The sequence below is a fragment of the Macaca nemestrina genome, chromosome 1 (genome assembly GCF_043159975.1).
Source record: "Macaca nemestrina isolate mMacNem1 chromosome 1, mMacNem.hap1, whole genome shotgun sequence".
In the NCBI taxonomy this organism is placed as follows: Eukaryota; Metazoa; Chordata; class Mammalia; order Primates; family Cercopithecidae; genus Macaca; species Macaca nemestrina.
In genome coordinates this window covers 212,759,668-212,785,263 of record NC_092125.1, presented here as the reverse complement: position 1 = coordinate 212,785,263, position 25,596 = coordinate 212,759,668, and the positions used below count along the sequence as shown (strand labels likewise).

Genomic DNA, 25,596 nt, shown 5'->3' with positions numbered 1-25,596 from the left:
GTTCCCCAGAGGACTCTGATGTGCAGTGAGCTTTGGGAAACACAGCTGTCAGGCCCATCCAGAACCTTCCCCAGGCCTCTGTGGGCACCCTGTCCTGAGACCCCACCACTCATGCTAGTGAGGAACTATGGGAAAGCTGCTTTTGCCGGGGTCTCCTTGGGGTCTGGCGCTCCCCAGAGTTCCTCCCATTTGACTGCTATGAGGACCCAAGAGCCAGCTCCTCCCATCCTATTCTGCAGATAATGAAAGACAGGCTCCAAATCCCAAAGCAGTGGAGTGGGGACACGGTGCCAGATCAGCTCCACTCCAGAGGCCGGGCTCACCCTGCCCACAGGCTCGGCAGACTCAAGCCCACCCCCGCTCCTAGCTGGGCCACACTTCTTTTGTCCTTGGTTTCTTCCTCTGAAAAGTGGGATAACAAAGGCATCCACTCTTCAGACGGCTCTCATGATAGCTGATCGGGTGCACGGTAAGGGTGCAATGAAAGCCAGTTCGTCCCAAGGCTTGCCCACAGGCGGGGAGCTGGCACCTTCCCGGCAGGGCCTGGGGGAACTCACTGATCTCTGTTGGGGGCTTTCCTGAGCTGGTCGGCAGTGACTCTCCATGAGAAGTTGAAAAACCGCATGGCGTTCTCAAAGTAGAGGTCTGGAACTGCGGTGTACTGGAAAAGAGGAAGCGGAGTCACAATTACGGTGTGCCCTCCGTGACAGGCATCTTCCAAGACAGGAAGCCAAGGGCTGCCATGGTTAGGGGATTAATCTGCAGGCTGGAGACTGGGATGCAGGGTTTGGGGCTACAGGGTCAGTTCTTCTCTTGGCCTTCACCCTGGGACACTAGATGGAATGACACTGTTGCAGGACGTCCCTACAGCAGCACCTGGGCCCAGGTAAGAAATATCTCCCATGTTGTCTAATAGAACCTCCTGCGATGATGGATGTCCTACGCTCTACGCCTGCGCTGTCCAGTATGGCAGACAACTAAGCCTTTTTTTTTTTTTTTTTTGAGACGGAGTCTTGTTGTATCGTCCAGGCTGGAGTGCAATGGCATGATCTTGGCTCACTGCAACCTCCACCTCCTGGTTTAAGTGATTCTTGTGCCCCAGCCTCCCTGAGTAGCTGGGATTACAGGCGCGTGTCACCACGCTCGGCTAATTTTTGTATTTTTGGTAAAGACGGGGTTTCACCATGTTGGCCAGGCTGGTTTCAAACTCCTGACCTCAGGTGATCTGCCCACCTTGGCCTCCCAAAGTGCTGGCATTACAGGCGTGAGCCACCACGCCCGGCCGCTACTAAGCATTTCAAATGTGGCGAGTGTGGCTTTTAAATTTAATTGAAACTAATTTAAGTTTTAATTATTTAAATAGCTACCTGTGGCTAGTAGCTACCATACTAGATCTCATAAGTAAAGTAGAAATCTATCTGAAATGTCAAGGGCATGACTGTACACCCTTTTCACTACTCGGCCCAGCCTTGTAGCTTTTATTCTGTTTTTTGAGACAGGGTCTTGCTCTGTCGCCCACACAGGAGTGCAGTGGTGCAATCACAGCTTGCTGCAGCCTTGACTTCTTGAGCATAAGCGATCTTCCCATCTCAGCCTCCCATGTAGCTGGGACTAGAGGCACATGCCAACATGCCCAGCTAATTTTTTATTTTTTATAGAGATGAGGTCTCACTATGTTGCCCAGGCTGGTCTTAAACTCCTGAGCTCAAGCGATCCCCCCTCCTGGGCCACCCAAAGTGTTGGCATTACAAGCATGAGTCACTGTGCCTGGCTCAGCTCTTGCCAGGTGCAAAATTTTCCCTGGCTCTGGTAAAACGCTGGAGCCTCAGGGACACGACATGGATCCTGGGCTCTGCCCAGGATGCCTCCAGAGGCCCAAGGATTCTGCATCATGATACCCTGGAGCATCTTAAATGATTCTCAAGGAAAAGACTGCAGAATGAGTCTCATGATCTCAGCAGGAGTTTTTATAGTCTTAGGTTCTAAATATAACCATGATGAGAGGTTATTAGATTTTTAAACGCCTGGATTCAGGCTGGGCACGGTGGCTCATGCCTGTAATCCCAGCACTTTGGGAGGCCGAGGCGGGCGGATCATTTGAGGTCAGGAGTTCAAGACCAGCCTGGCCACCAAGGTGAAACCCTCTGTCTCTACTAAAATTACAAAAATCAGCCAGGTGGTGGTGGCACGCGCCTGTAATCCCAGCGACTCGGGAGCCTGAGGCAGGAGAATCACTTGAGCCTGGGAGGCTGAGGTTGCAGTGAGCTGAGATAGCACCACTACACTCCAGTCCGGGCGATAGAATGAGACCCTGTCTCAAAAAAAATTTTTTTTTTAATGCCTGAATTCAAGTATTTCAATCACAAGAAGATATAAAACTTCATAATTTAAGGCAGAAGCACAATCCGCCTAACAGAGTGATTTGTCAAAAGTTCTAACAAGCAGAGATGTATCCACCACTTCTGCTGCCCAAACCAAGCTGGAAAATGCACCTGGGTTTATGATGCTTCCTTCCCATTAGCATTTCAAAGTCAAAATCAGAGGCCCGGGTTTCTGGGGAGGTGGGGGAGGACCATGGGGATAGGAGGCAACTGGAAGCATGACCAGGGAGGGAGGAGGTGGTGTGAGGGTTTTTCCACTTCGTACCCCACCCCGATGTCCGAGGGCCACCAATTCTCCCTGCACCTTCTGGGGTCTGTTTCCTCCATTATTCCTACACATTAAATGGAGCTGACCACTTCCACGGGGCACACAGCACGGGTTCCGTACTGACCGGTGGGCACTGCCTGATTGATGGTGGCTACGGGGAGGCAGGGCCTTCAGCTGACCCAGGAGCCAAATTAAGAAGAAGAAGAGGTTTCCTCATGCCTGACCCATCCCCAAACCCCACACCACATCACCCCTCTGTGCTCTGACAAGCATGCTGCCTCCAGCACCCCGTCTGCACCCAGCCCTGCCTCGGCCCTTTTCCGAGGGGGCATTTGGGAACGCGAGGGGGCAGGACAGCAGTTACTCACATCATTAAACACTTTGTCCAGCTCCTTGGGGTCCATGATGAAGTTGGGGTATCCTATCATGTTGTAGATGGCATCGGCCTGGACAGGACAGATAGAGGAAGTGAGTGCCTGGCAACACCGACCAGGCCAGCCTGAGCTCCTTGGGTGCTGGGCTCACAGTCTGGTGGGCCAAGGGGAACCGGAGCCAGGCCCTGCCTGCCTTGGGCTTTCATGTCTTTTTCTGGAAAGGTTTCCCCCTTGCCAAACTTCCACTTATCCCTTAGGTCTCTGTTTAAATGTCACTTTCCCAAAGGAAGTGTTTGCTGACTCCCACCCCACTGAGGGTGCCAGAGCCTTCCCGCCCCACGGGACGTGCTGCATCTTCCTGCACCTTTTCCCCGTACACGCAGCGAGGTTTGTCTTCTACAGACCTCCATGCAATCGTGTGCTTGAGGCCTACCCCGAATCCTGCTAGGCCTAGACCGCTCACCCCCTGAAGGCGAGACGGCATCCAGGCTGTGCTCCCGGATAGAACTGGCCTCTCCGGGCGCGGTGGCTCACGCATGTAATGCCAGCACTTTGGGAGGCCAAGGCGGGTGGATCACCTGAGGTCAGGAGTTCGAGACCAACCTGACCAACATGGAGAAATCCCATCTCTACTAAAAATACAAAATTAACCGGATGTGGTGGTGCAGGCCTGTAATCCCAGCTACTTGGGAGGCTGAGGCAGAAGAATCGCTTGAACCCGGCAGGCAGAGGTTGCGGTGAGCCAAGATCGCGTCACAGCACTCCAGCCTGGGCAACAAGAAAACAAGAACGAAACTCTGCCTCAAAAAAAAAAAAGAGAACTGGCCTCCCCTTCCCCCGCCCGCCTCCATCTGTGCTGGACGCCGCAGCACTCCCTCTCCACGCGCCTGGCCAGCCTCACCTTTTCCTTGGCTGATTTTCGGGTTTCCTCGTCCATCCACTTCAGGGTGCTCAGACTTTCCTCAAACGCCTTCTTGATCTCCAGGATTATCTCGGTGGCCTGAGGAGATACACATCACAGCAGTAAGGTCTGGGCACTGGTCTCAAGTAAATGCAACGAGCACCCCGTGCAGAAGAATGATGCAGGGTCAGAGATTAAACTCAATTTTCCAAGCGTCAGGCTGGGTGAGAAGGGGAGCCACAGCTGTGCTTCCAAACCACGCTCCTAATGTGAACGCCCTGCAAGGCAGGACTGGCCTTCCACACACAGGGCTCCATGCTCCAGTAAGCTGAGGCCGAGCTTCAGGAATGTTGGAAAAGTCTCTGCTACGGGCGTTTTCAGAGCCTTTAGTGTGGAAATAGGCACTGCAATTCTTCCAGAGAGGGGAGAACACACAGCCTCTCCCAGCCTGATTGGACCACAGCATTCCTTTTTGATGGATCGGGCTTTAAGATCTGGAGTACTCATGTTCCGAGGAGCAGCTTCAGAAATGCCATGTCAGGCTGGAGATGGACAGGTGCTCTCGGGGGTGACAATGTCATGAGCAGACGAGCTCGAAGATGGAAGGTTGAAGGTTCTAGAGAAGGGGAAGGCAGAGCTGTGCAGCAACAAGAGCAGACGGGCCAGCAGACCCCAACTCAGACCCCGCCAGCTGCTCACAGGCCAGTCACTGTAATGGATGTGAACCGTGGTTGGCTCACCTCCGGCTGCAGATGACATCGACATAATGAATACTATTTGTCATCAAGATTGTAACAATAAAATGACCGCTCCCATTGCTTGAACCCTTATTTTGTGGTGGTGCTCAGTGTGTGACATATCATTTAATCTCTCTCTGTGGGAGGAATGCCCCCGTCTCCATATTGCAAATGATGTAAGAACTGTCCCAGGCTACCCAGCCAGAGGCCAGGATCTGAGCTTAGGCCGGGCTGTGTCCACCGTGCTCTGCCATGGCACTCCTCTGCCTGTCTAGAACAAACCTATCACCCACAGAATAAGAAAAACATCACCCTCTGGGCCAGAGCTGCTCTGCCAACATTCTCTCTGGGTCCTTTACAGCCCTTGGAAGTGGGGATGGCTGTCACAGTCTTGCAGGCTCCTGGGAGGCTCACGTGAGCTTGTGCAGATGAAGGGCCTGGCACTGAAGAGCTGCCGTTGTGAGACTCCCATCACCCAGGGCTCGAGGAAGTGGGGCCTCTGCATTGCGGCTGTGGTCCCAGAGCCCTTTGCCCGGGAGCAGGAAAGGCCCAGGCTGGGCTGCAGTGTGAACTGACAGGTCTGCGCAGGGCCATAACAATTGTGACCTCACAGCCAATGTCCACGGGGGAGACACTTACTATGCTCTTGCTGTCCTCGGCGAAGGTTGCTTTGACGAACATGGGGCCCAACGCAAAGCCCAGGTTGTTTTCTGTGTCACTCACGCAAAACTTCCAGCGAGGAAGACAGGTCTGGAAAACACAAGTTGGGGAGCTCACTGGACCCCAGCCCTTCATTTCCCGTTCTTTCCGGGAGGTGGTACCATGTGGGGCCCACGTTTCGTTCTGGAAGTTCAGGGAGAGCTTTCTGGCCCAGTAAAGTTATTTTAGTTACCAGACCAAGAGGCCACTGATACCCCTCACTGCTACCCCCTGCCATTTCCTGAATGCCAGGCTCTGTGCTGGGACTTCACAAGCGGTGTCCCATTGAGCCAATCAGTGACCCTCGGGTCTTACAAACCGTTTGACAGATGGGGAAACACACTCGGCACAGAGCAGCTGCTGGCCCAGGGTGCCCCACGAGTGACAAGTGCCACTGGGATAAGATGTGCCTGACCCCACATCCCAGGCTCCTACCTACCCCCAGCTCGTCCTGCCTCCTGGGGAGACCAGGAGTCCTGGAGGCAAAGAGCCGTGGGGAGTGACTGGTCTACCTGAGCCACAGAAAAAACTTCCCCAGGGCCAGGGCTCCAGTGCCATTGAAGATCTTCTCAAATGAGAGCACCACGGCAATGCCGCAGGACTTTTTTTTTTTTTTTTGGCAGGGTCTCGCTCTGTCACCTAGGCTGGAGTGCAGTGGTGCAATCACAGCTCACTGCAGCCTCGACCTCCCAGGCTCAAGTGATCTTCCCACCTTAGCCTCCTACATAGCTGGGACGACAGGTGCTTGCCACCATGCCTGGCTAACTTTTTCTACCAAAAAAAAATTTTTTTTTTCTAAAGACATGGTCCCACTATGTTGCCCAGGCTGGTCTAGAACTCTTGGGCTCAAGTGATCCTCCTGCCTTGACCTCCCAGAGTGCTGAGATTACAGGCATGTGTGAGCACCACGCCCAGATCACCGTGGGACTGCAATGCCTTGATTGTTTCTTGGTCTCGCCTACAAGCCCCACAGTTGATACGACACCTCTGTGCAAACCGGAAATAGGCATCTGTGGGCTGCAACCTCCTGGGCATGGCCCAGGGACATGTGCCCGGCTAATGTCAGCCCCAGTCATTCCCCGGCCAGGCATCCCTCTGTGGGCAGTATGTGTGACCACATGTGGTGGCCCTGCTCACATAAATCCCTCGTGCGACACAGGAAGCGATGTCCTCTTAACCCCAAAGAACAGGTGGTTAACAACCACCCACGCTCAAGGCAGCCTGATTCATAATGGCCCTAAACTGACAACAGCCCAAATGCCCATCAGCAGGCAGATGGATCAACAAAATGTGGTATTTTTATACAGCAACATACTACTTGGCAACAAAAAGCAATGAACTAGCTACCGATACATACGACAGCATGGATGAATTCCACAGACTTAAGCAGAGCAAAAGCAGCCAGGCACATCGTGTATAATTCCATCCGCACCCAGGGGCACCAGCCTTGGGGGCTGGGGGCTGACGGGAAAGAAGCATGAGGGCACCTGCTGCTCAGAGGGTGCTAAACAAATGGGTGATGGGAATGTTCTCTATCTTTCTAAAATCTATATACCTTTTTTTTCTTTTCTCTCTCTCTCTTTTTTTTTTTTTTTTTTTTAGCATGCTACGCCCAAGGCAGAAGGGGATATTCTCTATCCTGATTGTGGTAATGATGGTTACATGGGTGACTTCATTGGTCAAACTCATTGAGGCCACGTGCAGTGGCTCATGCCTGTAATCCCAGCACTTTGGGAGGTCAAGGCGAATGGATCACTTGAGGTCAGGAGTTTGAGACCAGTCTGGCCAACATGGTAAAACCTCGTCTCTACTAAAGATACAAAACTTAGCCAGGTGTGGTGGCATGCACCTGTAATCCCAGCACACAGAAGGCTGAGGCAGTAGAATTGCTTGAACCCAGGAGGTGGAGGTTGCAGTGAGCCAAGATCAGGTCACTGCACTCCAGCCTGGCTGACAGAGGGAGGCTCTGGCTCAATTAAAAACAAAAACAAACGAACAAACAAACAAACAAACAAAAAAGGCTGGGATAGTGGCTCACACCTGCAATCCCAGCACTTTGGGTGGCTGAGGTGGGTGGATCCCCTGAGGTCAGGAGTTCAAGACCAGCCTGGCCAACATGGTGCAACTCCGTCTTTACTAAAAATACAAAAATTAGCCGGGTGTGGTGGTGGGCACCTGTAACCCCAGCTACTTGGGAGGCTGAGGCACGAGAATCGCTTGAACCCTGGGGGTGGAGGCTGCAGTGAGCTGAGATCATGCCACTGCACTCCAGCCTGGGTGACAGAGTGAGACTCCGTCTCAAAACCAAACCAAACCAAAAACTCACTGAACTGTATACTTAATGTACACTGCATTTTTCATTGTATGTAAATTATGCCTTAGCTACAAAAATTTCTTTTAGGCAAGAAAGAAGGAAGGAAGGGCCCCTCTTCTCATCTCACCCACGTTGTTTTTAGTTTTCCCAACTACATGTCCATTTGGATGCCTTGCCCTCAGCCTCTCCCTCCCTCCCCGCACTGCCCTCCTTCGGCTGAGAAGCCCAAAGCTAGACACGTGGTCTGTGTCTGGCTGAGGCTGACCACACAGGAGGTCAGGACTAGGGGGACTCTAATTTGAGGCTCCGTGGAGGCTCCAGGCTGTGAGGGCTGAATCACAGACAGACTTTCTTATGCGTCGTCTTCTCTGGAGATTCTCTGGATAAACCCATTCCTTCACACGAGTTTTCATTCATTTACGCATCCAGTGTTCTACAGGCAGTTCCCCTGCAACCTGACTGTGCTGGGTCTTTGGAAGCTAGAGATCAATCAACAGTGAGCCTGCACTCCCGGGTCTCAACTGAAATGCCCAGAACACCCAGTGAGAGAAACAGACATGTAATAGCACCATCCAAGCAGTAATCGCAGTAAATGAAGCAGTGGACTGAGTGCTTACTGTGTGTCGGGCCCTACCGCATATACTGCTTACGGTAAGATTCTCCTGCCTCAGCCTCCCGAGTAGCTGGGATTACAGGTGCCCGCCGCTATGCCTGGCTAATTTGTGTACGTTTAGTAGACACAGGGTTTCACCATGTTGTCCAGTCTGGTCTCAAACTCCTGACATCAGGTGATCTGCCCGCCTCAGCCTCCCAAAGTGCTAGGAATATAGGTGTGAACCACCACGGCCAGCCTCTTTGTTTCTTTTTGCAGATAAAAAACTGTGGCACAGGCCGGGCGCGGTGGCTCAAGCCTGTAATCCCAGCACTTTGGGAGGACGAGACGGGCGGATCACGAGGTCAGGAGATCGAGACCATCCTGGCTAACACGGTGAAACCCCGTCTCTACTAAAAAAATACAAAAAACTAGCTGGGCGAGGTGGCGAGCGCCTGTAGTCCCAGCTACTCGGGAGGCTGAGGCAGGAGAATGGCATAAACCCGGGAGGCGGAGCTTGCAGTGAGCAGAGATCCGGCCACCGCACTCCAGCCTGGGTGACAGAGCGAGATTCCGTCTCAAAACAAAAACAAAAACAAAAACAAAACAAAACAAAAAAAAAACTGTGGCACAGAGAAGTTAAATCACTTGGCCAAAGGGATCACCCAGGGAGTAAGTGGTTGAGGTGGAATTTTTTTTTTTTTTTTTTTTTTTTTTTGAGATGGAGTCTTGCTCTGTCTTCTAGGTTGGAGTGCAGTGGTACGGTATCAGCTCACTGCAACCTCTGCTTCCTAGGTTCAAGCAATTCTCCTGCCACAGGCTCCCGTGTAGCTAGGATCACATGTGTGTGCCACTACACCTGGCTATTTTTTGTAGTTTTAGTAGAGGTGGGCTTTCACCATGTTGCCCAGGGTGGTCTTGAACTCCTGGCCTCAGGTGATCCACCAGCCTTGGCCTCCCAAAAGTGCTGGGATTACAGGCATGAGCCACTGTACCCAGCCTGAGGTAGAATTTGAACTCAGAAAGTCCAGCTCCAATGTCTTCCTTCAGAGCCACGCTCCCTGCCTACAGGTCACGAAGTCCTGGAAGTCCTACAGGATGGTGAGAAAAATCTCCAAAAGGAGCAAGGGTCAGATCGATCTGACCGGTCAGGAAGCCTGCATCTTGGAGGTGATCTATGAGTCAAGTCTGGGAAGATAAGGAGCAGCAAGGCAGCCTCCTCCACGCTGACCTGGCTGCATTTTTTTTAAACCTCTTCCTCACTGTAATACAAGGAGCCCTCAGCAAGGCATTCCTTCCTCCCTGCTGGAAGTCACAAGTCACAAATGGGTGACAGCTGATGGGAAACAGCTGCGTGCAGTGCTTCAGCAGTCAGAACATACTTCACAGGGATCCCCCGTGTAATCTCAGGCGGCCCTTGGCTATGCAAGGCAGGGATCTGTTGCCCCTTTTTACAGATGGGAGACTGAGCCCCTGCCCCAACGAAGCAATCTGCCTAAAGTGTGGTTAGAAGAACCAATTCAAACACGGATCTTCTGACTCCAAATTCCATGCTGTTTCCTCACGGCAGGTTCCCTCCCTGCCAGGATGAACAAACGCACACACCACACTGCTTTCCATATTCTACGCTTTTCCCAAATGGAGGCCATTCACAAAGGTGAGGTCTGTGAGGTGAGGTCAGGAATGATCTCCAATTGCAGATTTTAAAAAACTGAGGCTCAGAGATGTATAAGGACTACCCAAGGTCACACAGCTAGGAGGTGGCTTTGAGTTGGGCTGAACACAAGCAGGAGGGACCTGGCCTGGGCCCAGACACTGTCACAGTGGGGGAGTAGGGAGGGCTGGAGATTAAGAAACAGGCAAGCAGAGGCCTTCACCCATCAGCCCTGGGGTATCCAGAGATCCCTGCTCAGAGCCTCCCACTTCAGGATTCCCACTTGCCCTTGCCTCTCCTGAGGCCTCCCTGTGTCCCACCTGCTCCAAGTGCCACATTCGAGCAGCACCCTATGCTTCGAAGGTGGCCCAGGGAAGCTCACTCCATAACTGACTAATTAATTAATTTTTAAAAAAGTGATGGGGTCTCACTCTGTTGCCCAGGCTGGAGTGCAGTGGTGTAGTCAGTGATAGCTCGCTGCAGCCTTGAACTCCTGGGATCAAACAGTCCTCCTGCCTCAGCCTCCAGAGTAGCTGGGACTACAGGCATGCACCATGTGCCTGGCTCGGAACTTTTTTATCTTGCAAATCTGAAACTCTATATTCATTAAATAATAATTCCTCATCCCTCTTCCTCCATATCAGCCCTTGGCAACCACAGGGAAGCTTGACCTTAACTTTCGTTTCCTGCAGAGCAGAGGCTGAGTGCTACAGAGCTTAGGGCTATGGAATCAGATATGTTGGGTTTGATAGCCTCCTCTCCACTTATAAGCAACTTTGAACAAGTCCCTTTCCCTCACTGAGCCTCGGTTTCCTCATCTGTAAAATGGAAGAGGATAATAGCTGTTGTAGGAATTTATAATGCCTATAAAAGGTAGATATCCAATAACTCTATCTTTGGTTATTATTATCATTATGGTAAGTGAGTAGCTGAAAGTGTCTCAAAGTTGTGAACATCAGACCTGGGATTTTCATTCAAGCTTGCTGCTTTCTTTTCTTAAAATAAACACATAAATATTAAAAAATAAATAAATAGGCCGGGCGCGGTGGCTCAAGCCTGTAATCCCAGCACTTTGGGAGGCCGAGACGGGCGGATCACAAGGTCAGGAGATCGAGACCATCCTCGCTAACACGGTGAAACCCCGTCTCTACTAAAAAATGCAAAAAAACTAGCCGGGCGGGTTGGCGGGCGCCTGTAGTCCCAGCTACTCGGGAGGCTGAGGTAGGAGAATGGCGTAAACCTGGGAGGCGGAGCTTGCAGTGAGCTGAGATCCAGCCACTGCACCCCAGCCTGGGCGAGAGAGCAAGACTCCGTCTCAAAAAAAAAAAAAAATAAAATAAAATAAATAAATAAATAAATAAAGAGACAGGGTCTTGCTATGTTTTCCAGGCTGGGCTCAAATGATCCACCTGTCTTGGCCTCTCAAAGTGTTGGCATTACAAACGTGAGCCACCATACCAGGCCCCTGCTGCTTTCTTGCTGGGTGACTAAGAAAGTCCCTTCACCTCCCTGAGCCTGTTTCGTCATCTGTAACCTGGGAAGGTGAGAGATGATGTGGGTGTATGTTCCACAGACAGAACAATCTATGGAACCGTCATCCTGGGTCCTGATCAAACCTCTCTGTAGAAAGTCCCCTGGGAGGCCAAGTTCTGCAAGGAACAGAATCCCGGCTATGGCCACATCTCTACCCAGGGCCAGTCCAAGGTAGATGCACGACGAGCAGGAAGGCGAGATGGCCGGGCAGGGCAGCAAACCCCTGTTCCCACTTTGCCCTCCGCAAGACAGCATGGCTCTTGTGGCCAAGGTCTGGTGGTGCCCTCGGAAGCGCCTCTGGTTAGAAATGGGGCTTGTTCCCAGCTGCCCTCTCCCTCAGTCCCCTTGCTGCCAGAGGTAGGTTTGCATGGGGACGGGAGAGAGGACGTGTGGGATACATTCCAGGGCTCAAAGCAGGAGCCCACATCCTGCCATTCTCTGCCAATCCTCATCTGGACTGGACTCTGGGAAGGGTTGCAGGGGTGGGGTCCAGCTGGAGTCAGCTCGGCCTGCTCTCTGGGGAGGATTGCTAGGGTCTTGCTAGCTGCTATCTGGGTTGGGGAAGGTGTGCCAGGTGAGCTGGGCATACCAGCCTCTACTGCTCTGCAGCTGGGGCCTCTTCCAGCCGCTCTCTGGGGCCCGGGCTTGATGTACCCCATCAGCACATATGAGAACTGGTCAGTTCCTATCACCTCCCTCAGACGGTGTGGGCTCTTGGGGTACAGACCCCAGCTCACCTGTCTCAGTATTCCCATACTGGGCTCAGAGCCTGGCACATGGTGGCAGAAGTTCAATGAGTAACTATTAGTTGGCTGCATGAGTGACAGGGTGACAGATACTTCCTTGGGGAGAAGGTAGAAGTGGCTGTGAAACTTTCCACTGGGGCTAGGTTCCCCTGTGAGAGGGCAGGGAAGGTCCCTGAAGCCTCTAGAAGAATGGACCCTCAGGGGTCCTGGTGGGGGGGCATTTGACGGCAGGTAGAGCCCACCTGGCCTGGGGGTTCCCAGACTACAAACTGGGAGGAAAACAGAAACACTGAACAGTCGCGTGGTGCTTCCAAGAAGCAGGCACTGTTCTGTGTTTTACATTTCTGGGGAAAAAGTAATACTATTGGGGGTCCCCTGTGCAAAGTGGGGATAATAATAGTACCCACCGCACAGGCATTGTGAGGATCACAAGTTGTTCAAGGAGAGCATCTGTCATCACTACTGGCAACTACTTTTGGCTATAAATTGGCAAAGTGGCTAGGACTCCTCTTTACCCTTTACTTGGCATAATCACTCCTTCTGGAAGCTTCTGCCCACGCCCAGCTGGCTAAGGTCCCTTCCCGTGCTCCCACAGACGCCTGGGCATCAAGTAGGCGCTCAGCCCATATTCAGGCATACACAGTAGCGGGCTCACCTTCTTGGTCCCGTACATGACTTCCATGAACTTCTCATCGGCGTCCTGAAAGCGCTGGTCGAGGAAGGAGCTTGTTTTCCGCACCAGGTTCCAAATCATGTAGTTGTTAAGCAGGCTGCGGGGAGAGGAGGCCAGAGAGACTCAGGGGTGCCTAGGCAGGGAGCATCGTGGCCCTTCCCCCGCTAGCCCCTAGGGGGCTCTCAAACTCGGCCTGTGACCCCAGGCCCCTTCCAGCCTGCCCAGGCTTGGTGGGTTACTGCTCCCTAACACGTGCAATGTAAGCTCTTCAAGGGAAAGGCCTGGGTCTTCTACTATAGGAAACGCCTCAGTGTTTAGTGCAATCACTTATATACCACAGGTACTCAATAAATGCTTGTTGCCTAGCTGCTCTGTCTGGAAGCTATGAAGCCCCAGCATGGAGACCCACCCCAATGGTGTATGCTACAGGGCTGGGATGGAGAGGTGACTACCACTTCTACAGCTTGGAGGTGCCCCAGCCAGAAGGCCAGACAGGCTAAGAATAGGAGGGGTAGGAAAAGACACACAGCCCAGCCAGGCCAAGGTTTCCACGATGACAGCTCCCACTGCCCCACCCCCAGCGCACAGGGAACCTATCTGTGGCTGCTGCCACCATTGCTAAGAAGTCACCTTGGGACTGTAGTGAACATCTAACCTCTAATCAGAATCAACCAAAATGCCCGACAATGAGAAGGAGGAAGTAAAGAACTGTATTTGTACATCACAGAATACTATGCAGCCATGAACAATGATGGTTGCAGAGGTTTTGAGATGACGAGGGGGAAAATGTTCAGGATACAGGTCAAGGGAAAAGGAGACTAGACATTTAGTGATGATAATGGGAAAAAAAGGCCACATATTAGAAAATCCATCTCTCTTTCCCTCCTCTCTTCTGCCCTCCCCCATGCTTTCTCTCTACATACACACACACACACACACACCACAAGATCAACAGGAGTCATTTAAAATTTTTTCAGAGCCTGGTGAGGTGGCTTATGCCTGTAATCTTAGCACTTTGAGAGGCCAAGGTGGGAGGATTGCCTGAGCCCAGGAGTTTGAGACCAGCCTAGGCAACATAATGAGACCCCCAACTCATTAAAAAAATTTTAACAAGTTTGGGGAGTTAGGAAAAAAATAAGTTAAATAAAATAATTTTTTTTTCCTATGTTTTTGGTAGTTTTCTTTTTTTTTTTTTTTTTTTTTTTGAGACGGAGTCTCGCTCTGTCGCCCAGGCTGGAGTGCAGTGGCGCGATCTCGGGTCACTGCAAGCTCCGCCTCCCGGGTTCACGCCATTCTCCTGCCTCAGCCTCCCGAGTAGTTGGGACTACAGGCGCCCACAACCGCGCCCGGCTAATTTTTTGTATTTTTAGTAGAGACAGGGTTTCACCGTGGTCTTGATCTCCTGACCTTGTGATCCGCCCGCCTCGGCCTCCCAAAGTGCTGGGATTACAGGCGTGAGCCACCGCGCCCGGCCTGTTTTTGGTAGTTTTCAAAAAAAATTCAAAAAAATTCTGGCCAGGCGCGGTGGCTCAAGCCTGTAATCCCAGCACTTTGGGAGGCTGAGACGGGCGGATCACGAGGTCAGGAGATTGAGACCATCCTGGCTAACATGGTGAAATCCCATCTCTACTAAAAATACAAAAAACTAGCCGGGCGAGGTGGCGGGCGCCTGTAGTCCCAGCTACTCAGGAGGCTGAGGCAGGAGAATGCCGTAAACCCAGGAGGCGCACTCCAGCCTGGGGGACAGAGCAAGACCCCATCTCAAAAAAAAAAAAAAAAAAAAAAAATTCTAAGTACTGCTGGGTGGTGGTGGCTTATGCCTGCAATCCCAGCACTTTGGGAGGCTGAGGCGGGCAGGTCACTTGAGGTCAGGAGTTAGGGACCACCCTGGCCAACATGGTGAAACCCCATCTCTACTAAAAATACAAACATTAGCTGGCGTGGTGGCAGGAACCTCTAATTCCAGCTGTTTGGGAGGCCGAGGCAGGAGAATCATTTAAACCTGGGAGGCGGAGGTTGCAGTGAGCCGAGATCGCACCACTGCACTGCAGCCTGGCTGACAGAGTGAGACTCCATCTCAAAAAAAAAAAAAAGAAAAAAAAAAAGAATAAAAAGAAAATCATAAGTATTAACTAAAAATAATAGCCAACATTTACTGAGTCCCATTACATGCTAGGGACTGTATTAAATCACCTCATATGGATTGTTTCACTTGATTCTCACATCACCCCTAAATGGTAGGTGCTAGGTTTTTCTGTTTGAGACAGGGTTTTACTCTGTTTCCCAAGCGGGAGTGCAACAGTGCAATCACAGCTCACTACAACCTCTGCCTCCTGAGCTCAAGCGATCCTTCCATTCAGCCTCCCTCTCGAGTAGCTGGAATGACAGGCATGCGACACCATGTCTGGCTATTTGTAGAGACACTGTCTTGCCATGTTACCCAGGCTGGTCTTGAACTCCGGGACTCAAGTGATCCTCCTGCCTTGGTCTCCCAAAGTCCCGCAATTACGGGTGTTTGTGCCCGGCCACAGGTGCTATTTGTATCCCCATTTTATGGAGGAGGAGAATGAACTTAAGAAAGAGTAAGAAATTTGCCCAAGGCTACAAAGCTAGTAGTTGGAAAGAGGCTGGGATTTAAACCTGCAGCCGTAACCAGGATGTCCTGCTGCCTCTCATAAAAGCCCGCCCAGGTCCCACTCTCCTGAGTCAGACTGTCATCCCCACCCCTGCCCAGCCTGCTCAAGAAGAGGGCTGCCTGTGAGAGGCATGGCCCAGGCCACTGGGGGTTCCCTTACCATTTGTCGGTGTTGTTGATGAGAGTGGAGACCTGCTCAAGGTATTCCTTGTCATAGACCACAATAGGCTCGGATTCGTTGATCTCCACGGGGTAGAAGATGGTGTTGAGAAAAGGTAACCAGTTGATGGCGGGTGCCAAGGTCTGCAAGGGAAAAGGACAATGTGACCCTGTGGGGCTGCTTCTCCTCATAGCCCAGGTCTCCAGGACGGGCTTCTACAGGAAACAAAGGAAAGAGCTTGGGCTTGGCGCCATCTGACAGTGCACTGGGCAGAGAGTCAAGCAGAGCCTGGAGGACTTTTGTCAGAGATGCTGTAGGTAGAATTCTAAGGAGTCCAACACCAAAATTTAACTCGAAATGCAACGAGGATGGAATGAGAAGATGCAGCAGCTACCGCTACCATTCAGCAAGCGTCTCCTGTGTGCCAGGAGCCGTGGCAAATGATTCATGCATACGATTCCAACTGGTCCTCGTGAGAGTCCAAGCAGTAGGCACTATTATCCCTGCTTCATGGATGAAGAGACTGAGCTTCAGACAGGCCTGAAACAGTTGAGCATGTAGAATCTGCAGCCAAACTGCCTGGGCTCATCTTCTAGCTCTCTTCCTTGCTAGCTGTATAACCCTGGGTAAGTTAATGAACCCTTCTGGGCCTCAGGATCTTGTCTGAAAAGTGGGGATCACCACAATAACAGAATCCACTTCACTGAGGCATTTGTGAGGACTGAACAAGCTTATGCTGTCTGTTCTATTCAACATGGGCTTCTGTAACATCAGTGAGCTTCCACATGATTGGTAAATTCAGTATGACAGCAGGATAACGTGTGAGCTGCATTGGTCTGAAGGTGATGTTTCTCAGGCATGGGATTGGGAAGGGTTGAACGCCAACCTTCAGCAAGAAAGGAAAAGCCCTCAGCTCAGCTGATGCACACAGCAGGCTGGTCAGCTCTACCTTTTCTTTTTTTTTTTTTGAGACAGAGTCTCACTCTGTCACCCAGGCTGGAGTGCAGTGGCATGATCTCGGCTCACTGCAAGCTCCGCCTCCCGGGTTCACGCCATTCTCCTGCCTCAGCCTCCTGAGTAGCTGGGACTACAGGCGCCCCCCACCATGCCCGGCTAATTTTTTATATTTTTAGTAGAGATGGGGTTTCACCGTGTTAGCCAGGATGGTCTCAATCTCCTCACCTTGTGATCTGCCCATCTCAGCCTCCCAAATTGCTGGGATTACAGGTGTGAGTCACTGCGCCCGGCCTACTTTTTTTTTTTTTTTTTTTGAGACGGAGTCTCTCTCTTGCGCCAGGCTGGAGTGCTGTGGTGCCATCTCGGCTCACTGTAACCTCTGCCTCCAGGGTTCAAATGATTCTCCTGTTTCAGCTTCCTGAGTAGCTGGAATTACAACAGGCACCCACCACCATGCCTGCTTAATTTTTGTATTTTTAGTAGAGACAGGGTTTTGCCATCTTGGCCAGGCTGGTCTTGAACTACTGACCTCAAGTGACCTGCCTGCCTTAGCCTCCCAAAGTGCTGGGATTACAGGCATGAGCCACCGTGCCCAGCCTGGTCCGCTCTTTTAAGATGACTGAAAATAAGCCCTTGTGCCTGGGGCTTCCTCTCCTCACAGAAGCTCCTTCCAGACCTGTAACTCTCAGCCTCCAGCAGGTTGCACTTTCTCTGTGACCCTAAAGGCGCTTGCTCAGAGCTCCCTGTCTTTTTTTTTTTTGAGACGGAGTCTCGCTCTGACACCCAGGCTGGAACGCAGTGGCATAATCTCAGCTCACCGCAACCTCTGCCTCCTGGGTTCAAGTGATTCTCCTGCCTCAGCCTCCTGAGTAGCTGGGATTACAGGCACGTGCCACCATGCCTGGCTAATTTTTGTAGTTTTAGTAGAGACGGGGTTTCACCATGTTGGTCAGGCTGGTCTCGAACTCCTGACTTCAGGATCCACTTGCCTTGGCCTTCCAAAGTGCTGGGATTACCAGCACTTTGAGCCACTGTGCTAGGCCAGAGCTCCCTGTCTTATCTGCAGGGTCTTGGTGTCCACAGCTAGCACTTCCCAGCTGGCACTTTCCCCAAGGCAGCCTCCAGCCATGCTGAGGTACTCCTTAAGGTTCCAATTATTGTTTTGTTAGGATTCTGGTTACAAAGTTGCACAACTTAAAAAAAAAAGATTGTGGTACACTTTGGAAGGCGGAGGCCAGTAGATCACCTGAAGTCAGGAGTTTGAGACCAGCCTGGACAACATGGTGAAACCCTGTCTCTACCAAAACCACAAACATTAGCCAGCCGTGATGGTACATGCCTGTAGTCCCAGCTACTCGGGAGGCTGAGGCAGGAGAATCGCTTGAACCCAGGAGGCGGAGGTTGCAGTGAGCCCAGATCACGCCACTGCACTCCAGCCTGGGCAACAGAGTGAGACTCCGTCTCAAAAAAAAAAAAATTGTGTTAAAACACATATAACATAAAATTCACCATCTTCACCATGTTTAAGAGCACAGTTCAAGACCAGATGCATTGGTTCATGCCTGTAACCTCAGCACTTTGGGAGACTGAGGTGGGCAGATCGCTTGAGCCCAGGAGTTCAAGACCAGCATGGACAACATGGCAAGACCCCATCTTTACAAAAAAAAAAATTAAAAATCAGCTAGGCATGGGGGCCTGTGCCTGCAGTCCCAGGTGGGAGAATTGCTTGAGCCTGGGAGGTCGAGGCTGCAGTGAGCTGAAATCATACCACTACACTTCAGCCTAGTTGACAGAATGAAACCCTGCCTCAGAAAAAAAAAAAAAAAAAGCACAGTTCAGGGGCATTGAGTCCATTCACACTGCTGTGCTACCATCACCACCACTATCCAGCCACGGACTGTTTTTTTTTTTTTATTATTATTTATTTTGTTTTGAGACAGAATCTTGCTCTGTCGCCCATGCTGGAGTGCAGTGGTGCAATCTCAGCTCACTGCAACCTCTGCCTCCCGGGTTCAAGCGATTCTCCTGTCCCAGCCTCCCAAGTAGCTGGGACTACAGGCACACGCCACCACCCTTGGCTAATTTTTTTCTTTAATTTTATTTTTAGTAGAGATGGGGTTTCACCATATTGTTCTCAGGCTGGTCTCAAACTCCTGAACTCTGGTGATCCACCTGTCTGGGCCTCCCAAAGTGAGGGGATTACAGGCGTGAGCCACCACGTCTGGCCCCACAGATTTCATCTTGCAAATGTGAGACTCTACCCATTAGGCAATAACTTCCCACTGGCTCCAAACCCCACCCCTGGAAACTACCATTCTACTTTCTGTCTCTATGAACTTGCCTACTCTAGGTACCTCACAGAAGTAGAATCAGGCAGCATTTGTCCTTTTGTGATTGGCTTATTTCGCTTAGCACAATATCCTCAAGTAAAGTTGCCTAACTTTTGTTCTGCTCTTGTTCTATTTTCTCCACCTGTACTGCTATTTCTAGTGTATGATTTTACAGAACACAAGGAACTACATATACTGCTATAGCAAAAATGCCTGTACATGTCAATCACTTAGAAGGGTAAGTCTGGCATTTGGCAAGCAATCCATCAATGTTGGCCATTACTCTTTGCTCAGGGTCTCCCATGTATGTTCCTTGGCCTGTCCAATTCCAAATTCTCTTTTATTTTCTTGAAAAAGGACAAAATGCAAGACAAAGGAGGTGAGAGAGGTTCCACATATGGCCTTCATGCGGAAAAATCAATCAATAAAGTAAAATTGATCTGCAACTTAAGACCAGTCTATAGCCCATTGGTAAATACCGATGACACCCCCTGTGAGAGAGGTAGCCATAAACCCCCACTTAACAGATGCTGAATTTGCAGATGGGGTAAGGTGACTGTCCTGAGGTCACATAGTTAACTAGCCACTGTGGAGGTCTAAAACCCCGGTTCACCCATCTCTTTGGGTTTAAAAGGGCAACTCAGTTCCTGGGGAACAAGGACCTCAAAGGACAGGTGAATTTGTGAGGAAGGCAGGTCCTGAAGGCAGTGGTGTGCTGGTAACGCAGTTAATAACTGCACCAGGCGCGGTGGCTCATGCCTGTAATCCCAGCACTTTCAGTGGCCGAGGCAGGAGAATCACCTGAGGCCAGGAGTTCAAGACCAGCCTGGCCAGCATGGTGAAACCCAGTCTCTACTAAAAATATAAAAAAATTAGCCACCAGGTGTGGGGGTGCACACCTGTAATCCCAGCTACTTGGGAGGCTGAGGCATGAGAATTACTTGAGCCTGGGAGGCAGAGGTTGCAGTGAGCCAACATCACTCCACTGCACTCCAGCCTGGGCAACAGGGCGAAACTCTGTCTCAAAACAAAAACAAAAACAAAACAGTTAACAACTGGCTCTCAGTTTCTGGGTAACTCTTCCCCCCATGGCTGATGGTAAAATACCTGCGGAGCTGGGAAGAAAATACCTGCGGTGCAGTGGACTTGGGGGCCGGGGGTCCTGGTGCATCCCTGCCTGCCTGGCAGCTAGGTGAGCTGGGAAGAGCCCTGGGCTAAGAATGAACAGACCTGGATCAGCGTCCCCAGGAGGCACCAGCTCTGGGACCTCCAGCCTTTTTCCATTCTTTCTCTAAAATGCAGACAACAGCCTCCCCTCCCAGAACTGATGGATCTGTGCCTCTTGTACCTGCTTGCCCAATAACCCTGAGTTTCTTTTCTTTCTACCTTGTCCTGTCTGCCGTCCTCCTGGCAGGAGGCCCTTAGGCAGGTAACCTCTGAGGCTAATCTTTAACATTTCTATGACTACAAAAATTGGAGCTGTGCTTGTGAGATCTTCAAACAGGGCTCCACCATTAGAACCACCTGACTGCATGACCTGCTGGCAAAGTCCTCGGGAAAATCGACAAGTTTACAAACTGTCAGTGTTTACACAGTGAACGAGAGCTTCATAAACTGCAGACAACTGGAACTCTCTGATCAAGGTACAGATATAAGATGGTGAGAAATCCCTGTGCACTCCTCAACACAACCCTGGCCCTTTAGGGAATGCAGGTGTTCTGTGCAGGGAAGTTCCCATGACTGTGAGATAAGATGTGTTGACTACCAGGATTTTCACATTTTCCATCCTGACTGCTTTAGCGAACTCCTATCTTAAACACATGTGCCTAGCTCCATCTCCATGGAGATGGCTTTTTTAACCGACTAGGACATTCTACTTGTGACTCACACCCTCTGGGGCACACCAATGAGCTCCATTTTCCACACCTGCAGCCAAAGAGTACTGTGGGTCACAAACCAACCAAATCAAATAGGTTTGAAACTGGGAGAGAAGAATGCTTCTCAGCTTCATCTCAGTGGGAGAAACGGGTAGAAAATGCGGCTCAGGCCCAAACAGCCTTTGGCGTGAGGGTCCTAGAAAGGAAGGGGAAGGTCCTCAGGCCCCCAGAAGTAATGGAAGTGTCTGATTCACAGCTCTGAGTTCAGATTCTGCTGGGGACTAGCCTGGAACCATTCTGTACCCCAGTAGGGCTAGCCTAGAACCACACTGTGAAGCCTGGCGTGCTTTACCCTAAGTTACCTGGAGTATGGGAAGAAAACCACATTTCCAGACACCAGGGAACAAGACATTCTCTGTCCCAGAGTAGAATGAATCAAATTGATTTAGTGCTGGGGACCTGAGTGACATTGCTAATAACAAAGGAATAATAACAATAATAATGAATATAACGTGTTATACTTGTACTGGGCTGTGCAAATGAGTTTATTGAATGAAATCTCATCCTTTGCCTCAACTTATTCTCCCACAACCCTGTGGCAGGCCAGGAAGAGATTCTTACTTAGAACACACGCTTCAGGGGGCCAGGACTTCTTTATTTTTTATTTTATTTCTTTGAGACAGAGTCTCACTCTGTCACCCAGGCTAGAGTGCAGTGGTGTGATCCTGGCTCAATGCAACCTCCACCTTCCGGGTTCAAGTGATTCTTCTGCCTCAACCTCCGAGTAGCTGGGACTACTGGTGCACACCGCCACACCTGGCTAATTTTTGTATTTTTAGTAGAGACGAGGTGTTACCATATTAGTCAGGCTGGTCTTGAACTCCTGACCTCAGGTGATCCACCTGCCTCGGACTCCCAAAGTGCTGGGATTACAGGCCTGAGCCACCATGCCCGGCCAGGGCGTCTTTAAATGTCAGACATAATTTTAAACATATGTATATATGCCCATTTTTTCTGGGAGACAGTCCATGGTTTTTTATCTGTTCTCAAAGGACTCCGTGACTTAAAGTTAAGAACCACAGGCTTGGCCGGGCGTCTGTAATCCCAGCACTTTGGGAGGCCGAGACGGGCGGATCATGAGGTCAGGAGATCGAGACCATCCTGGCTAACACGGTGAAACCCCGTCTCTACTAAAAAATACAAAAAACTAGCCGGGCGAGGTGGCAGGCGCCTGTAGTCCCAGCTACTCGGGAGGCTGAGGCAGGAGAATGGTGTAAACTTGGGCGGCGGAGCTTGCAGTGAGCTGAGATCCGGCCACTGCACTCCAGCTTGGGCGACAGAGCGAGACTCCGTCTCAAAAAAAAAAAAAAAAAAAAAAAAAAGAACCACAGGCCGGGTGCGGTGGCTCATGCCTGTAATCCCCGTACTTTGGGAGGCCAAGGCGAGAGGATCATGAGGTCAGGAGTTCGAGACCAGTCTGACCAACATGGTGAAACCCCGTCTCTACTAAAAATACAAAAATTAGCCGGGCGCGGTGGTGCCTGCCTGTAATTCCAGCTACTTGGGAGGCTGAGACAGGAGAATGGCTTGAACTCAGAAGGCAGAGGTTGCAGTGAGCTGAGATCATGCCACTGCACTCCATCCTGGGCGACAAAGCGAGAGTTTGTCTCAAAAAAAAAGAAAAAAAAAAAGAACCACAGTCCCTTGTGAGGACAAGGGCTATGTCTCATTTGTGTTCTGGCACACAGCAGGGGTGAGTGGATGAGCCAAGCCCATTTTACAAGGAAGGCAGCCAAATTCACATTAGAATTTAATCAGAAATATCTGTAAAAACATAAGGAGAGAAACCATATATTTCCTAAAGATCTTAATTGAACTTTGGGTACTTAGAACACAGAGGCTGTTTGGCCAGGCGTGGTGGTTCATGCCTATACTCCAGCACTTACAGCTCCAAGGGGCTTACAGTCCTCTGAATCTAAGCCCAGGGCTTGTGTACTGCAAGCTGCTGCGTCTGCTAAACTCCCCCACCTTGGCAGCTGTGCAACTGGGAGGGAAAAAAGGTCTTTCTTCCTTTGCTTGGAAGAAGGGAGCAGAAGCAATGGTGATAGGAAGCCTGGGGGGAACCTGGTGGTCATGCTGGGCTGATGTGTTCAGGGCTCCTGTGCCTTCTCCGCTATTCCTGGCACAGACAGTTGGCAACATGGCCACAGTAGGGGGCTGAGGCATTGGGGGGCCCCTCAGGCTGAGAACCGGGCTGGAACAAACCAAATTATAATGCACAAACAACATCACCCTCAGCCTCCTGGCTTCAGAGCAGGAAAATAATGCCAGATGGTATCTAACAGCAGCTGCTGATCTCCATCCGGGCCCATGCAGCACCACTCAGCCTCAGGCCAGTTTCTCTGGGAGCTGAAGGGCAGTCAGCACCAGCAGGAGGCCAGGCTCCCCTGACCCTCATTGCAGGCCCTAGCATGGCTTGCACCTCCGCCTGGGACACCCAGTGGCCTGGAAATGCTCACCCATCATTAGACTCGCCTTCCCTGACTTCCCACCCTTGGCTCCCACGGCCCGCTGCTTTTGCCCAAAGCACTCAGCAATGAGACGGGGTTGTTTCTAGCTGGTGTCCCCCACTAGCCTAGACGGGGTTGTTTCTAGCTGGCTGTCCCAAGGCGGCCCCATATACACCTGTCAGATGGAGGAGGGAAAAGGGCAGGGACCTAGTGTTCTTCCTGAAAGTAGAAGGAACGGACAGGTCGAATTTGGCTGGTCAGAAGGTAAGGAAGGAGGGAGAAGACACTCTGGGGGAGCCCCCCCGCCAGCAGAGAAGCAAGACCTAGCCACGCATTCCTGGGTGATGTCAAGAAACAGGAAGATCAGTGGTGGCCACTCTGCTGATCCCTCTGCAATGCCAGCTGATGCTCTGGAAAGAAGGAACCAGCAACCTATTCCCTCCAGACCCTCAAGGACCAAGCAGCTGCCAGAGGGCAGCCTTTGGCAGAGGCTGAGCCCCTGGACGTCGGGCTTCTCCAGTGGACATCTGGCTTCTCCAATGGGTGACAGAAAGCATCGCAGATCTAACGCCCTGTTGTACAGTGAGCCAATCTGAGTCATTTGGCTGGCTCTTCTGCCACTTAGGAGCCTCTGGACCTTGATCTGGCTCAGGAAAGGGAAGAGTAATGATGGAATTCACACCACACATTTAGTAAGTGCTCACTGTAACCAGGTTCGAGGCTCTTGGTGCTGAAGAGACTGGAAAGGCGCTGTCAATGTAAGCTGGTGTGGTCATGACCCCGAGTCTCCCAGTAAACACTATTAACTACAGAGAAGCAACCTGGTGTTGGCCAGGCGCCTATTTTGGAGTCACTTACTAGCTGTGTGCCCTTCAGCAGGTAACTTGACCTCTCTGAGCATCAGTTTTCCCATCTGTGGACTGGGCATAACCACCATCCTTCCTTTGTCACGTAGTTTCAAGGACTAGATGAGTATAAAAGGAGTATAAAAGTCGCCAGCCCAGGGCCCTGACTGAAGCCTGGTGGCCACCCCAGCCTCCCTAGCAGCCAGTGCTCAAGTTACCTGCAGCTCGGCTGCCGTCACTTTGTGGTAGATGAGCTCCTCGTCGCGGCGCTTCTCCTGTGGGATGGTGATGTTGGCCAGTGCTGTCTCAAAGTCCAAGATCTGCTGCATCTGGGGCCGGATGGCCTCCTCGTCCCCACCGCCCAGCAGCTTCCCCAGCTGGACCATGTAGTTCAGATATCCGGTCAGCACCTGCAGGGCCCATACCCCAAACTGTCAGTGGCTGCCCCTCACTATCCACTGGACAAGGGTTGGGGGGGCTTGGCCAACTGAGTCTGGCACAGGGAGCCAGGGGACTGCATAGTGCCCCCAAGACACCCGTAGGGCCAGGTGTGGTGGCTCACACCTGTAATCCCGGCACTTTGGGAGGCTGAGGTGGGCGGATCACCTGAGGTCAGGAGTTTGAGACCAACCTGGCCAACATGGTGAAACCCCATCTCTACTAAAAATACAAAAATTAACTGGGCATAGTGGCGGGCGCCTATAATCCCAGCTACTCAGGAGGCTGAGGCAGGAGAATCGCTTGAACCCAGGAGGAGGAGGTTGCAGTGAGCCCAGATCATGCCACGGCACTCTAGCCTGGGCGGCAGAAACTTCGTCTCAAAAAAAAAAAAAAAAAAAAAGGAATAAAGACACCGTGGGAGACAAAGCATTCAGAATGATCTTGGGACCGTGTCTCTCCGCTGCTTCCCTACAGCCTCCAGGAGAAAGCCCAAAGTCTTGGCTCATCTCACAGGTCCCCACCTGGGCTGGTCCCTGTCTTAAAGGGCTTGTCCTGGGGCTGTCTTTCCATTCTTAGAATGTACCTTTTCTGACCACTCTCCACCCGTGTTCCAGGATCTGAATTAAGTCCCCACAGTAGACTTTCTCAGCTCCCCTTTCCCTTAGTTAAATAATACCTGCCTCCCCGACCAAACCACAGGCCCCATGGGACGAAGGCTATGGTGGCCTTGTCTGCCACCATCTCCCCAGCATCAGGCACTCTGTGGGCAGCTTGGTCAAGTACATGCAGGCGGAAGAATGAAAGGACAGATGAGTGAGTTCCAGGCGAGATCGCCCCCAGAGCACCACAAGAGGCAGGCCAGGGCGAGGGAGAGCCGTGGGCTTCGGAGCACGTGGACCTGGATGTGAATCTCAGGCTCGTCATTTACTGGCTATGTGACCTTGAGCAGATCACTTAGCATCTCTGAGC

The 25,596-nt window shown here is 51.4% G+C and overlaps 1 protein-coding gene across 4 annotated transcripts in view; it reads right to left on the bottom strand.

Moving 5' to 3' along the window:
* Window positions 1-25,596, bottom strand: part of LOC105483076 (endothelin converting enzyme 1) — a 132,944-nt gene that overhangs the window by 17,873 nt on the left and 89,475 nt on the right. For all 4 annotated transcript variants that reach the window (XR_011625105.1, XM_011743681.3, XM_011743680.3 and 1 more), the window contains exons 8-14: window positions 24,405-24,596; window positions 15,668-15,810; window positions 12,855-12,969; window positions 5,301-5,411; window positions 3,925-4,023; window positions 3,018-3,095; window positions 558-661 (exon numbers count right to left, since the gene is read on the bottom strand). Coding sequence is in view for 3 of the 4 variants with exons in the window: in XM_011743681.3 (XP_011741983.1) it covers window positions 558-661; window positions 3,018-3,095; window positions 3,925-4,023; window positions 5,301-5,411; window positions 12,855-12,969; window positions 15,668-15,810; window positions 24,405-24,596 (842 nt within the window). In the remaining variant the exon portion in view is untranslated. The remainder of the gene's footprint in view (window positions 1-557; window positions 662-3,017; window positions 3,096-3,924; window positions 4,024-5,300; window positions 5,412-12,854; window positions 12,970-15,667; window positions 15,811-24,404; window positions 24,597-25,596) is intronic.